Here is a 14,169-nt window from a genome sequence, read left to right on the forward strand (position 1 = left end):
CAGCCCCGCTCGGTGCTGGGGTGGCACCATCCCTGTCCCGGAGGCTCAGCCCCGCTCCGCCCCTTTCTCAGCCAGAAATAACCGTTGCTCCGCAGCCGGACCTCGGCATCCCGGCCAAAGCCCAGCAAGGGGCGAGCGGCAGAAGCTCAGGGTGCCAGCTGGGGCCACCCAACACTGCTGGCTGAAGCCACACTGTGTCTTTGTACACAGTGCAACCACAGGGCATCCTCAGCCCCTGCTACGACAAGGAATCCTCTGGCCAGGTAGGGGATTGAGGTGCCGCGCTCGGGCCAAGGGACGGGTGGGTGCACAAGGCTTGGGGACAGCCCAGCCTTGGGGTCCTGGTGTGGTCCCCCTAATGGGACGCAGCAGACAGGGCCAGGAAAAGGTTTGCAGAGGAATGAGAGGTTCCCTGTTCCTCCTGCTGCTGCCAGCTGAGGATGGGAAACGTCGGAGCCAGAACTGGCAAAGAACCACGTGCCATGCACCATGCAGCCACAACCTGGGGGGACCTGGAACTGCCCAGGGCTCCTAGGGGAAGGGGACAACCTGAATCCCCACTCACACACAGGCTGGGCTCCTCAGTTCCTCACCCTAAGGGGTCAGAGTTGCAGATCCTGCAGCCAGCAGCTGAAAATAACTCTGCTGAGGCAAAGGGTGGGAACAGCCAGGTCCCACAGTGCTGCTTCCAGTGGGGCTCGGGGGTAAGGAAGCCTTGCTGCAGGCAGTGCTGGGCATATTTCTGCCCTAAAGGAAGACAAAAAGGAAATCAGACACAGGATAACTCCAGGCTTCCCAAAGGGGTTCTGGTTGCGGTGAGAGGGAGGGGTGACAGATGCAAAGATTGGGGTGAGCACACAAAAACGCAGCTCTGCTCACATGTAGGGCATCCCCGGGGCTCTGAGCATTCCTAGTGCTACTGTGGGGAGCAGCTTCCCATGCCCAGCCATCACCCAGGGCCATCTTTCTCTTGCAGTCGTCCTCATCCCACAGCTCTGCCCCAGGAGCGTGGCAGCAGGCGATGACCATCATGAAACCAGATCCTGGAGATGGTAAGCAGAGGGCACACACTGCCAAGCCCCGATAGCAACCCCCATCCTCACAACAAGGTCCTCATCCGTGCTCTCCCCTCACATCCTCAGCACCCGAGCTGGACCTGGGCAAGAAGATGAGCACACCACAAGATGTGATGCTGGAGGAGCTCTCCCTGAGCACCAACCGTGGCTCTCAGCTCTTCCAGCAGAGGCAGAAGCGGATGCAGCGCTTCGTCCTTGAGCACCCCAGTGGTTACAGGAAGGTGTGTGCCTGGCTCCGGGGGGGGTGGTGTCCCCCACCTCTTGCAGGAGGTGGCTCAGTGGGCTGGGTGCACAGCTTGGTCCAACATCCCACTCACAGCACAGGGATGGCAGCACAGCTCTGAGCCCTGTCCTCCCCTTCTTGCAGCCCCCAGGGCCAGCTGGCTCACATGGCACCGAGAGAGGAGAAGGAGCAGCCAATGAGTGGACAGTGAGTAGACAGCATCAAAGATAGCATCAAAGTGTTCCTGCTTGCATCCCTCGCTCCCCTGTTTTGGGCAGCTGGGCAGGCTGAGCCCCCAACCCTTCCATCCACAGGCTGGGAACGCTGAGGGCCAGCAGAGTTTTCACTCCGAGCTGCACGTGGCAGTGTCACCCCATGGTGGGCCTCCCGAGGTGCCCAAGAAGACGGAAAAAGTCTTGCACATGATCAAAGTCCTCAATCCAGATTCTCTGGCACCAGGTAAGCTTGCATCCCAAATCTGACCCTGCTGTGATCTCCATGCAGTGCTATAGGACAGATGGGCAGTGCACCATGGTTGTCCCTCAGAGGACGTGATTTGAATGCTGTGCTTTCCCTTCCCTCCCTCCCTGCCCATGGGGGACAGCCCCCAGCCAGGAGTGAAGAGGTCCTCCTCATCCCAGATATGCCACAAGCTCTGCACGTGCCCTGGAGTCTGCAGAAAGCCAGTGTTGCCACACAGCCCCTTGGATTTACGGATATATAAATACAGCAATGTTTTTATACGTATGTAACCCTCTCCACCAGGGTACTCAACCCCTCTCAAAGAGGTGCCCCCAGAGAAGTTCAATGTCACCGCCATTCCCAAGGGCTACCGCTCCCCGTGGCATGGACACATGGGTGACAAGGACAAGGCTGTGGGCATTGAGAGCCAGCTGCCCATGAAACTCCCATATGGGGATTTCGTAAACTTCAACAGGTAAGGCTGGATGAGGTGTGGGCAACCCCAGCCTGGGGCACCTGCATCCATCCATCCATCCATCCATCCATCCATCCATCCATCCATCCATCCATCCTATCGGGTACCCTCAGGGACACCTGCTGAACCTTGGAGGGCTTGTTCTCATTCCTGGAGAAGGGTTCTCTGATGTTCTCTGTCAGACTCAGCTCCCAGGTGGGTGGAAGAGTGGCACAGGCAGCACCAAATCTCCCTCCTAATTTTCTTAAGGTAGCCAAACAGCTGCTGGAAGCACGGGGGTGCAAAGGTTAATCTTCTCACAAGGTGCTAAGAGGTCACCAGCTCCTTTCCAAACACCTGTTTGGGACAGAAGGCTCCAGGCATGCTGCTGGTGGCTCAGCCTGGCAAGCTCTGTGCTCTGTAGCTGCTTCCAGCAAAGCTCAGCTGCTGTGTCCCCTGCGTGCCTCCCAGTTACAGCAGGGGCAAGGTTAGCACCTGGAACGGGCACTGCCAAGGAAAAACTACCAGCACTTGGTGGCCATTCAGGAGATCTGGTGGTAGAGGCAGCCCACAGCTTGCCAGCTATTCACCTCCAGCGCTGTGGTGCAGTAACAGCAGGGAGCTGCTGTAAACACTTGGCTCTTTCCTTTCAGCATTTACCCATCTTCCTGCCTCAGTATTTATTTACGGACAGAGACTCAAGCAAGGGCATGTTTCTGAATGATGCTTTACCCTGCACCATTTCTCCCCTCTCACACGCTGCCTTTCTATTTAAAGCCTTGAACTGTTATTTAATACAGATTGATGCTAATTTAACACCGAGCCTCTCACCACCTCCTCTAATTCTTCACTGAGGCATGAAGATTCAAGAGAGCCAATCTGCTTTCAACTTGGGCTTGTCATGATCTTCCAAGCTGTTGGCTTTTAAATCACTTCTCAGTTCATCAAATACCAAACTGCAGAAAAAACATGCTTTTTGGAACAGAGCAGCCCGCGAGAAGCCAGCAGCCTTGCCTCGAGCTTGGTGAATCCCAGCACAGCTCACATGTGTCACGGGGAAAGGCAAAGTTCACCATCTCAACAGCAACTGCTTTAAAGCAGACTGATTTCTTCTCAGCTTTCATGCTGTGAAGCACAAACCTTCAGCCAGCTTGCTGAAGTTTGCTACCTTAAGAGAGAGTGAAAACAAAGCTCTGAAAGTGACTCTTAGTGGGACAGAGACAGCTTCCCAACCGGCCTCTCATTTACCTTTCCCCTCTTATTTCTCCCTGGGATGCTGTTGCAAAACAGTGCCACGTTGCTCATGTTCACGCAGCGCTACCCAAAGCAAACACTCCCAGCTCTGCCTTATTGATAGATGAGCCCCAATGCAGTGCTCCAAACCCAACATTCCTGGCTTTCTGGGGGCTGGCACTGCTCACCCCGCTCCCTTTCGACATTTCTCCAGAAAGGGATGACAGCTCTTTGCCCCCGCGCTGCTCCTCCTGTTCGTCAGAGCTCAAGAGCCGTCCCAAAAGGCGAGGTGGAGCGAGGGCCAGGAGAAAGCCATTTGCCTGAACATGTGCTAGAGCGATCAGGAGGCGGCATGAGGAGCCTCAGCCCCTGCAGAACGCATTAGCTGTGAACAAGCTGCTGCCTGTAGACCAGAGGGTCTCTCTCAATGTAACCCCTTTTCGCATCTCATGAAAACAGACTGTGGTAAATGCACCAGCAGGCTCCCTCCCTCCCTCCCCGGTGCAGCCATGAGCACTCACACACCAAGAAGCATTACCCTGGCCTGCCCAAACTTGAACGCAGCTTCACTCTGTACAGAAGTACACTGCTGAGCAAGCAGAGTGCGAGAGCATCCTGGGAAGCTATTGCTGTGCTGCTGGGCTTGTTGAATTAAGGCTCCCAGAGCTGCTTTACGCATTGCTTTCAAAACATGCACACCATCTACCGCAGTGCTAAGTTCACCCTCTCTGTGCCACAGGACTCCCACCCCGTTCGACAAAGCCCAGCTCAGCGACCTCTTCTACGTGCCTCCTGCCGAGCTGGACCTGAGCATTCTGGAGGTGATCGCCCGCAGGCCCAACTTCAACAGAGTCCCTCAGGGCTGGGCACGAGTTCTGCCTGAGAGTGATGAGCTGTAGCACCCACGCTCCCTTCCCCATCGCCACGGATGCTTTTCTCGCTAGAGTGAACCATACTTTGCACAGCGGGGGAGAGGGGATGAAATCTTCCTGCCTGGCACTTGGTGAAAGTCAAGCTAGCGGTCTCACGTTGTCATTCTTTTCTATGGGATTTGAACAAGCTCAGGTCTGGGACCATTTTGAATTCTCCCCACGCCAGTCACTGCCACAAGGACGTTTAGCGCTAAGCTGAGCAGCCAAGTTCTCACCGCCGATGCAAGGAGATCCCTGTGAGCTCCCACCGCCGTCACCGCACAAAAATCCTGAGCAGGCTGTTCTCTCCCCCGTGCTTTGGAAAATGGCAGGACCACCAGCTGCAGCGCACCGAGCAGCCTCACTGCTCGCTGACACACAGAGCTGCTCTGACAGGTGGCGCCTTTGCGGAGGAATTCCATCTTAAGGACAACTCCTCAGCTGCCGTTCTGCTCGGGACAGCGAGAGCCGAGTGCTGACAAACTCCAGCAGAACCAGCCACCAGAGGCACAGGCATGTTAATGCAGTTACGTGAGGCTGGACAGCAAAAGCAAATGATGAACTGGCGAGCCGCCTGTTTACCAACACACGTTCAGCACAGCCTGGAGACGAGGAAAAGGTCAAGAGCTGGAAATTTGTGCCGTTTCCTTAAACTACTGGCTAGCTGCAGGTGTTGCTTTCTCCTCCTTCCTCCTATCTGCATGCCTTAAGATCAAATTAAGCTCTTCAATCAGCTTATGTCAGCTTGGCCTCATACAGCTGGTAAGGATCAGATCCTGCTGGACCAGACACACTGCAGAGCTGCACAGGTCACAGATCTGAATGCTACTGCCAGGGTGTCTGAGTAGCTTCAGCATCCACGGGGAGGAACAGCAGCACAGCTGTGCCCCTACTGCAACCCTGGGCCTCTCCATAATGCAAGTACCAGCGGTGAGGATTTGACTACAGGAACTTTCCCAGCAGTGACAGGCAGTGGGACGTGCAGCTAACAGCAGCACCCAGCACAGCCATCCACAGCACCTGAAAAGTCCTGCTGAGCGCTAACAAAAACCTGTAACGCTTTCTACAACTGCTTTTGTCAAGTTCTTCATGTCACTTTTATTTAACCCTGTGATAAAAGGAGCATTGGGATAAAAGTGTTTGTTTTTTTTCCTACACCACTGTGGTTAAACCAGTAAATTTTGGTGTAAGATGCAGCTAACAGCTGCCTCGCTGATAAAATATATTTTTGATCCATGGATGCATAGAGGAAATCCCAAACAGGAGTTCTGCTGCAGCAACGCATCGTACAGGCAGGAAACTTGCATTGCTGTTTTTCTCACAGAAGCAAGAGGGGATGAGCAAATGGGACGAAAAAAGGGCTATTCCTTTAACATTATAAACCTGCAACGCACAACTTCTGGCCTGTTCTAAACCCACCTCTCTTCCCTTTGTCCATCAGCTGAAGAAAATGCTTACCTGTGAGGATTTGGTTAGAAAATAAATTAATTGCCATCACGTAAAGCTTGCCCGAGTTCTGTCTGCAGCGCTCACAGGCCCTGCCTGGAACCCTGGGGCCACAGCAGCAGCAGCAGCAGCCCTCCTCACCCACCAATGTGCCCCAGCCTCCCCCAGCGCTGCCTCTCACCTGATGAGAGCCAAACTGCTGAGCTCTGCCCAAAGCTCAGTCCTTCCTGCAGGGAAGTGCAGGCTGTGCCTCTGACTGCACCACGTGCCTTCAGCAGGATCAGCGCCCGGTGCTGCAGGGCAGTGCGGAGAGCCAGCAGTGTGTTCAGTGCTACAGCACACCCTGTAGCTGCTTTGGTGGCAGTTGAATAAAATCAAAGTCCTCAGGCACCCTGCTCCAGGGTCAAAGCAAAGTACTGAAAAATTCACATATTTTAATGTATTTTTTTTTTTAAACAAGCAAATGAGGCTTCAGAAGAGGTCCCACTGTGTTTTGCTTTACAGAGAAATGCCCACAGATCCATTACAAGCAGCAGACATACATATCATCTTAAAATTCTCTAGCCCTGTGCCCATACATCTTATTCAACTGCAGGCTCTATGGAAGACACAGCTGCTCCTAGACAAATGCTATGGGTGGAGGCAAACAACAGAAAGGTTTCACGTCTTATCAAATCAGAAACATACTGTATGCATCTCACAGGTTCAAGTCTGCATCAAAACCCTTGAAAGCCTGAAACATGCTCTGAAAATACACAGGACAAGTTTGCAGCTGTACTTTGCTGCTGACAGCTGCAGGGGGTGCAGAAGCCCAACCTCTGGGGACCTTCATTAGGTTAAAACTGCTCACCTGTCACTCCAGGCCACGCCTGCACTACCAGCTGGCTGCCTGCTGCTCATCTTGCTCAAGGTAGGGTTAGAAATAAAGCACCAAAAGCTTCTTTCTTTCTTTTTTTTTTTTTAAGTCAAAAAAAAAGGAGAAATTCTGTGGCACTTGTCAGGCAAAGCCATGAGTTTGGCACATGTGATAAGCTTGTTTTTCAGCTCTTATTCTGTCCTGGCTTAATAGTACAAGATTAATACCTAATTAGAATAACAAGTCATTACTTAATTGACGTAGAGAAGTCTCTCATCACATTTAAACAGTCCATAATGTTCAGACTGAAGATACCAAATGGGCTTGAATAGGGTTCGATCTGGTTTTTCCAGAAGTTTATTTCAAAAGTGTGCAAATGGGATACACTAACAGCACTGTAATTCTGATACATCTGATCCCCACCTGACAGTCCTTTCTGCCCCCCTCCCACCCCACCCCCATACACTACATGAAAGATCTGTGATGTCTTAACGATCTGATCAGCTAACAGCGACACAGAGCTCAGCTTGCCCAGTGTCTGCAAGCAGGGAAATAAGGCTTCTCTAGTTCACCCACAGCTCAACATACGGCACTACCATGGTAACTAGAAAATAACATTTACTGAAATGACAAGGGTGGCACGACGTGCTAGGGGCTGCTGTGCTTTCCTGCGTGGGCACCCATCCTCTGGGGATCTTGAGAAGGGTAGTGAATGGGGCCTGGGGCTCTCATGAAGGGAGGCGGTGGCCCCATGGCGTGGAACATGTGTGGTCCAAAGCCTGCAGGAAAAAAACAGCTGTCACGTACAGACAAAGCACCAGAGCACTCAGTGTGGACCCACTGCTGTTTGAGTACCGATGGAAAACACCTGGCTAACTGCTGCACGTCACAGAGGTGCTGTGATTCCTCAGGTCTTCAGAACCACTCCTCTCTTTTCAGTAAAACTGGGAGCAACACTTAAACAATACACATCCTCAGTCGCAGATAAAAGCTGGTGGGGGACTGGCACGTGTGTCTAAGGTCAATCTAAATTGCCTTCTACTCAGCTGTGGAGCAGCTACATCCACAAGACATGATGCCCCACAAAAAGACTTGTCTTCAGACAGATACAGACACAGCCAAACACAGGCTGGCATTCAACCAGCTGCAGAATTACCCTTTGATGTTCAGGTTAATGCACCGTGTACCCAGTCAGCAAATACCCTGAGCAGATCTGAATACCAGTAACAGGGATCTCTGACATGCCTGAAAACTTGGAAGTGAATACACACCACAACAGGCAGCTCAGTTCAACCAAAGCGTGCTGACGGCTCATTTCATACAATTGTTTTAGATTGCATGATCAGAGATGAGGAAAATCAGTGTTACAGCCCAGCTGAGCAAGGACTACATCTCTAGCCCTCCGTGCTGGAACCCCAATTTCCACACCTTCATCTGAAGAGGAGAATCAAGTACCTGGAGGTGGTGGTGGAGCAATGCCAGGAGGCGGCGGCAGGGCGATGTTAACCACAGCTGGAGGGCCACTAGGAGGTAGATTGAAGTAATTTGCAGAAGCCTCCTCTTCTGCAGCTGGAGGAGGTGGGAGGGCTGCAGGATACAACAACAAAAAGCAAACGCACTGTGGTTATGGAAATCCCAAGAGCTGCAGAAGCATCTTCCTTTAGGGAGGAGAAACAACCAGTGTGCCCTTGTGGAAGAACTGCTGAACACCCCCCCATTTTTATCCACCAGAAGCCAGCTTTGTTTTTTTCCTTCACACAACACTCAACGAATTACAAAAACATGAATCAAGCCTTCAACAGTCTGTGTTGCCAGTATCTCGGAGCTGAGTGACTTTCATTCACCAGTCACATGATAACCTTTTTTTCAGCAAGAATTTGCTTCTACGCAAAGCTCACTTCCCATTCCAGATGGATCTGCCACAGACCTACTGTCAGGAACTGCTTTGGGCTCACCAGTGCCTCTACTGTCCTGAGCTGATATTGCTTGCAGAGCTTTAACTCCAGCCCTTCCCATGGAGGCAGGTCAGCTTCAGAGATGAAAGCTACTCCCTTACCTCCGGGAAGTCCTGGAACCGGCTCCAGCTTTATCCCGGATTCTGTAGTACCTTCCTTGTCCTTCTCTTTACCTCTCGCTGCCTGGGACCTAAAAACACACAAAGGACAAGGATGAGAAAAGGCAAGGTAAGGAGATACACTGATAGTTCTACATTTCATCATTTAGATCCACTGCTGCAGGCCAGAAATGAGCAAAAATTACTCAGAGGTGGCTGGAACCAAGTATGGAACCAAGTATGCCATACTGTTTACAAGATGTAGAGAGGAAGCACAACCACAGAAACTCATCTGTGACCTTCAACCAGCAAACTCCCTACACAGTTTGTGTTATCTCGAACCCAGATCCCATTACTTGGCAAAAAAAAGAAGAAAAAAAGAACAGACTGTAAGAGAACCCCAGCTATGTAGCAGCTCATTACCTACTTCAGCTTAACAGCCAATCCAGCTCTCCAGATTCCATAACTAAATAAAGATCCACACAGTTCTGTCTATTTGAGAATCAAGCCCCCGAGGACAGCATGCACAGGGCAACTGAGAAAGTGATAACGTGTCTCCGTGTCACTCCAGTGCTCACCTTCCCCACTTGACATTGAGCCTGCGGCCGTTGACAATGAGCTTGTTGAAGGATTTCTCAGCAGCCACTTCTGCAGCTTGTCGGGTGGCAAACTGGATGAAAGCACACTGCTGCCTCTGCACGACTGTTATCGTCCGGATCTCCCCAAACTGGTAGAAGTGATTTCTGCGTGGAGGGAGGATGAGAGAGGATGAAAGCCTGCTCCTCTTAGCCACAGAATAACAGCAGTTAAATGTGACCAAACAGGTATGTTCGGATCCTTTCCTTTCTCCATCACCAGTTCAGAGCAGTGAGTACAAATCAAGCCACTTGCTCTTGCATGTAATTGTGGAACAATAAAAGAAATGCTTTAGTGTAGGATAAGGGTTGGGGCTTTTCTCAGCAGCCAACTAGAGAGAAGATATGGAATTTGTTGTAAAAAGTAAAACACATTATCCCCAAGAACTCAGAAAGATGAATCATCTTTAAGACTTCTCTCTTAATCAAAGCTCTTGAAATGTGCTTGTTTATTTGTTCTCCAACAAGCTGGCACTCCTCTGCACTTGCCCACGAGTTCCCCATTAAAGAAAACTGAAAGCCAGTTTTTTTGCCCCCCTTTGAAGGACAGATTTCCTCCCTTGAAGGTGAGAAGTACCCAAAGCATAAAACATACAAGCAGACACACCAACACACCTGAGATCTGATTCAGTGATAGTATCTCCAAGCCCTCCAACGTACAGCGTAGTGATGGTCTTATCATCAGGAGGGTCCAGTCGAGGCATGGTCGATGCTCGTTTCAGCAGCTTATCAGCTACAGGATCATTGATTCCATAGTAACGATCCTTGATATTCTGATCAGCCAGAGGATCGTCTGGATCTGTAGGCTTCTCATGCCTGGGGTTCAGCAAACAAAGCGTTTCTTAACGCCAGCAACAGCTGCAGCTGACATGACTTCATCCACTACTTTCCCCTCTAAACACCATCTGCTTGCTTGTACGCTTCGCCCTGCTCACAGAAAGATGTCACACTGGAACAAAAAGCCCCAAGAAGTCAGACTGGGGCTACCAACACGCTGCTGGCAGAACTGCCTGGAGCTCAGAATGAATGGCACTTCTGACAGCCAAGCATTCAGTACTACAAAACGTAAGAGCTGGATTTCAAATGGCCTCTTGTTCAAATACAAAGACCTGTGATTGTGGGGACTGACGCCACGACGGGAAGAAATGAACTATGCAAGAGAAGGGCTGCAGTCACTGCTTTGGCAAAACACCACAAACCTACGCAGCAAATTCCTCACAGATGAGCCTGTCACAACAAGGACTTTTCCACGGATGCTGCACGCCACCTTACTGCTAATTTCACACCAACTCCAATCACAGTGCTGCACCTCCTGCCCACTGCAGCACTTCCTGTTCTTCAGTCCCTAAGGGGAGGCGTATCTGACCACAGTGAACAGAAACTATGTAAGATATTGCTGTACCTGTAAGGACATTCTTCTCCTCTCTTGCATTCCCCTTTTACCCAGAAGGAACAGATGTGAGGACGATTACGTTTGTAGTAAGGAGTGGTCCGAGCCAGCTTCAACAGCATGTCACTGGTAGAAGTAGCTTTTCCTAGTGCACCCACTGGTCTAGTGCCATCAGAGTTGGCTATCTACACAGCAGTTAAGAGCAGACAAATTATTACAGATATACACACACACACAGTGCTGACACGTAATGCAGAATGAAAACAAACACATGATGTGAAGATGACGTAGGTCATTCTTTTTTGGAGAAAGTGTGTTTGATCCCCTCCCTCCCCTGTCCGCATCCAAACACAAAGACCATGCTCACAATGATGCTTTCTCACCTCTCGCTCCATGTTCTGGGTGTAGTACTCTTTATTGACATCAGATTTAGGCATTTCATCCTTAAGGGACAGTCCTGCATCCCGGACTTGAATAGGCAAACCTAGAATTAAACAAACAAAAAACCCCTATGAAGCACAAGCTGAAAGAGCAAAAAAATAGTTACTGCAACTCAGGGTAAGCAGATATAACTTGTCTCCTGCTCAAGCACACCAAGCTGCCCCTGAATCTCAGAAGAGATTTGATCACAAAGACTTGCTCTTCTCAAAGTCTGGAAACAACTACTCCAATGTCATGCACGCATTTTAAGAAGCTTTCAGAAGCAAGCAGAGCTGCTGCTTCTCTCAGCCGGCCCTTTGTGCTACACACCATATTCCAGGTCAAGCAGACAGGTTTGACAGACATTCTTCAACTTGCTGCAGGTCTGGCACACTTCTGTCTTCTTGAAACGCATCCGAACACCAGGACACCAGCGGAACACTGTGAAAGGCCTGGCACAAATCTGAAAGACAGACAAGCGAGCTGCTGTCGCACCACAGCCAAGATACCAGAGCAGTTCCTGCATGGAAATGTAGAACTCAAACACGCCTAGGCTCACTGAAATCTTCAGCAAAGTTCTAGGCAAAAAAAGTTGAAGAGCTCAGGATAATGCTGATTGCTATTTGCTGCCTTACTGTGAGAGGAGGAAGCTTTTGGAAGGTCTGGGAAGGTTTGGAGTTGTTTAAGTAACCTGAATGCTGAAAGCAGATCTACTCAAAGGAAAGAATTCATTTTTTATTCCAGATGATGTCAGCATGGAGCTACTAGAGACAAATTACCAATAATGAGTAAACGAAGAGGTCACTGAAATTGCAGCACGCCAGCGAGAGCTTACTGACACAGGAAGTACTGCCCTCTGTGTTGTGTGCTGGAAAAATGCATCTGCTCCTGCTGCACATGTATCTGAGGAACAGAAGCAAGACCTCAACACGTGCCTTGTCCCTGCCTCGGGTGAGAATGGGGCAGAGGGACAACTCAAGTCAAGAAAAGCCAAATGATTCTTGCTCTCTCAGATACAAACCTGCCTTATTTCGTACAATGGCCAACACAAATTATTAGCTGGCAAAGAATAACAGATCGACAGCAAAACCTAAACTCCAGTGACTTCTGCATCACATAGCAGTAAAAACAAACTTGCAACAGAAAACATGAAATACTTCAGCACAATCTAATAATTGTAATAACTGTGAGCAAATTTTAACTCTGTTAGCAGTAATTTTATGATTCAAGAGTAACACAGTGAAGATGATGCAAATGAAACTTCATGTAGTTTTGTACATGTTAAGCTCTTAGCCAAGATAAACACTTTCCTGAAGCCAGCAGATGTTTTAAAAAGCATTGAACACACATTACTTACTCCCAGATGTGCACCAATTTAGAAGCTCATTCTTCAAAAAGACAACAAACATACCTTGCATTCTTTTCCATATTTCTCTTTGGTCTGAAATATAATAAATAAATAGAAAACATGAAATATCAAAATATAGTGAATGATGAAACATCATCACTGAACTTATAGCACAGTGCTCCTGCTCTTATCATACTGCATTTAGACTCGCTCACCTCTACTTTTGGTGCTTAAGCAGAATCTCTCTTGCCTGGCAAACAGGACCAAAAAAAAATAATCTAAGAAACTCTCAACCTATTTTCATTTTAGAAGCACTCATTAAAACAAAGTATTACGAGCACCACCTCACATACCAAAGAAAAACAATCATGAAACAGATTATTAATGCTATTTTTAATCAAAATGATGTAAGTGCATAAAGCAAACACACCAAAACAAAGCATTTTTTAAATATCTATACGGACTATAAAGTCACATTCCATAAGAATATAACAGCTCTCAGCAAACCTGGGGAAAGGAAACGCAAGGCAAAGATAATCTAAAGGTATGCCCCGTGTAACTGGACTGAGCACTGAGAAAAGCAGCATGGAACGGCCTGACTCATCCTGGACATATTAAACCAAGGTCAACAAAGCAGGATTTAAATTACTGTCAGCAGCCTTTCTAAGACAGCTCCAGCTCATTTTCATGTTATGCAGGTTTTAGAGATTGTGCTCATCTATTTAATATTTCAGCAGCTCGTTGCTTCCCACGTCACATGATTTACTGGTACCAAAGCTTTATTGGTATTTCCTGCACTACAGACATCAGACTGTGACATCCTGCTCAGCTTTTGGACCGAGTTATTGTCAAACCCTGCACCGACCACCACAATGTGATGCACTAACAAAGGCACGAAGTAAAGCCTGCAGTGCACAGCCAAGGAGCCAGTGCATGCCCTCAGCATCCCCTCCTGCATCCAAGCTTGCTTGAGCCCTCAAAACTGAACAGTTGTATGGCCATCAGCACCCAACGAAGGGCACAGGGCCACCAGCACATACCATGCGAATGTACGGGTTTTCTCCAAGACACGTCTGGCACAGAATAGGGAAGTCCTAAGCGGAGGAAAAAGAAAGAAAACGTGCACCGAGCAATCAAATCATCGCAAGAGCACTGGAACCACCCTCTGCGCTCACCCTGCCGAGCGAACCCGGCCTGCCTTAACAAGGTGCTCATAGAACCGGCTCACAGAAGCCATATGAGAAGCCGTAACCCACGCCCTGATGGCTAAAGGACCGCAGCAGGCCAGCCGCTCCTGTTCTCACCGCCCACCTCACACGCACTCAACCCAAAGGACGTTCCCGAGGCCCGCGCTCCCCAGCTCCGTAGCAGAAGCCGCCCTCGGCCCTAGGGGCCCCATCGCGTGGCCTCGGCCCAGCCCGCAGTCCCCAGTCCCACAGCACGGCCCCCCGCCGCCGGCCGGATCCCCCCGGGCTCACCGCATCCTCCCAGTTCTGCCGGTTGTAAGTGTTGGAGCCCAGCGACGTCGACATGGCGGCCCCGCGCCGCTCCGCTCCGCCTCGATCCCGGCAGGCGGTAGGACCCGGAAGTGACGTCACTTCCGCTAGCGACGCGCTGACGCGGGAGGAGCAGTGGGGGCGCTCTAGGCACTGTCCTAGACAA

At 50.1% G+C, this 14,169-nt stretch overlaps 2 protein-coding genes across 2 annotated transcripts; one reads left to right on the top strand and one right to left on the bottom strand.

The window, feature by feature from the left end:
• Positions 1-101: 101 nt before the first annotated feature.
• Positions 102-5,862, top strand: MYOZ3 (myozenin 3). Its single transcript, XM_052684422.1, has 7 exons — positions 102-263; positions 977-1,052; positions 1,143-1,297; positions 1,444-1,506; positions 1,614-1,758; positions 2,065-2,236; positions 4,188-5,862. The coding sequence occupies exons 2-7, from the start codon at positions 1,022-1,024 to the stop codon at positions 4,345-4,347; spliced, it is 726 nt and encodes a 241-aa protein (XP_052540382.1). The 5' UTR covers positions 102-263; positions 977-1,021; the 3' UTR covers positions 4,348-5,862.
• Positions 5,863-6,219: 357 nt separating this feature from the next.
• On the bottom strand, positions 6,220-14,112 carry RBM22 (RNA binding motif protein 22). Its single transcript, XM_052684419.1, has 11 exons — positions 13,986-14,112; positions 13,548-13,601; positions 12,571-12,600; positions 11,490-11,622; positions 11,123-11,223; positions 10,752-10,924; positions 9,965-10,165; positions 9,293-9,457; positions 8,718-8,806; positions 8,117-8,248; positions 6,220-7,440 (listed from the first exon to the last, which is right to left on the bottom strand). The coding sequence occupies exons 1-11, from the start codon at positions 14,037-14,039 to the stop codon at positions 7,310-7,312; spliced, it is 1,263 nt and encodes a 420-aa protein (XP_052540379.1). The 5' UTR covers positions 14,040-14,112; the 3' UTR covers positions 6,220-7,309.
• Between the last annotated feature and the right edge of the window lie 57 nt (positions 14,113-14,169).

This window comes from Tympanuchus pallidicinctus, unplaced genomic scaffold (assembly GCF_026119805.1).
Source record: "Tympanuchus pallidicinctus isolate F22 unplaced genomic scaffold, pur_lepc_1.0 scaffold21, whole genome shotgun sequence".
Lineage (NCBI taxonomy): Eukaryota > Metazoa > Chordata > Aves > Galliformes > Phasianidae > Tympanuchus > Tympanuchus pallidicinctus.

Bases quoted from the DNA above. Each gene is read 5' to 3' on its own strand.
- MYOZ3 (XM_052684422.1), top strand. From the start codon at position 1,022: ATGACCATCATGAAACCAGATCCTGGAGATG. The intron at 1,759-2,064 runs GTAAGCTTGCAT...CCTCTCCACCAG, and splicing joins TCCAGATTCTCTGGCACCAG to GGTACTCAACCCCTCTCAAA. The intron at 2,237-4,187 runs GTAAGGCTGGAT...TCTGTGCCACAG, and splicing joins GATTTCGTAAACTTCAACAG to GACTCCCACCCCGTTCGACA.
- RBM22 (XM_052684419.1), bottom strand. From the start codon at position 14,039: ATGTCGACGTCGCTGGGCTCCAACACTTACAACCGGCAGAACTGGGAG. The intron at 11,623-12,570 runs GTATGTTTGTTG...TCTGTCTTTCAG, and splicing joins AATATGGAAAAGAATGCAAG to ATTTGTGCCAGGCCTTTCAC. The intron at 10,166-10,751 runs GTACAGCAATAT...GCTGAACCCCAG, and splicing joins GGAGAAGAATGTCCTTACAG to GCATGAGAAGCCTACAGATC.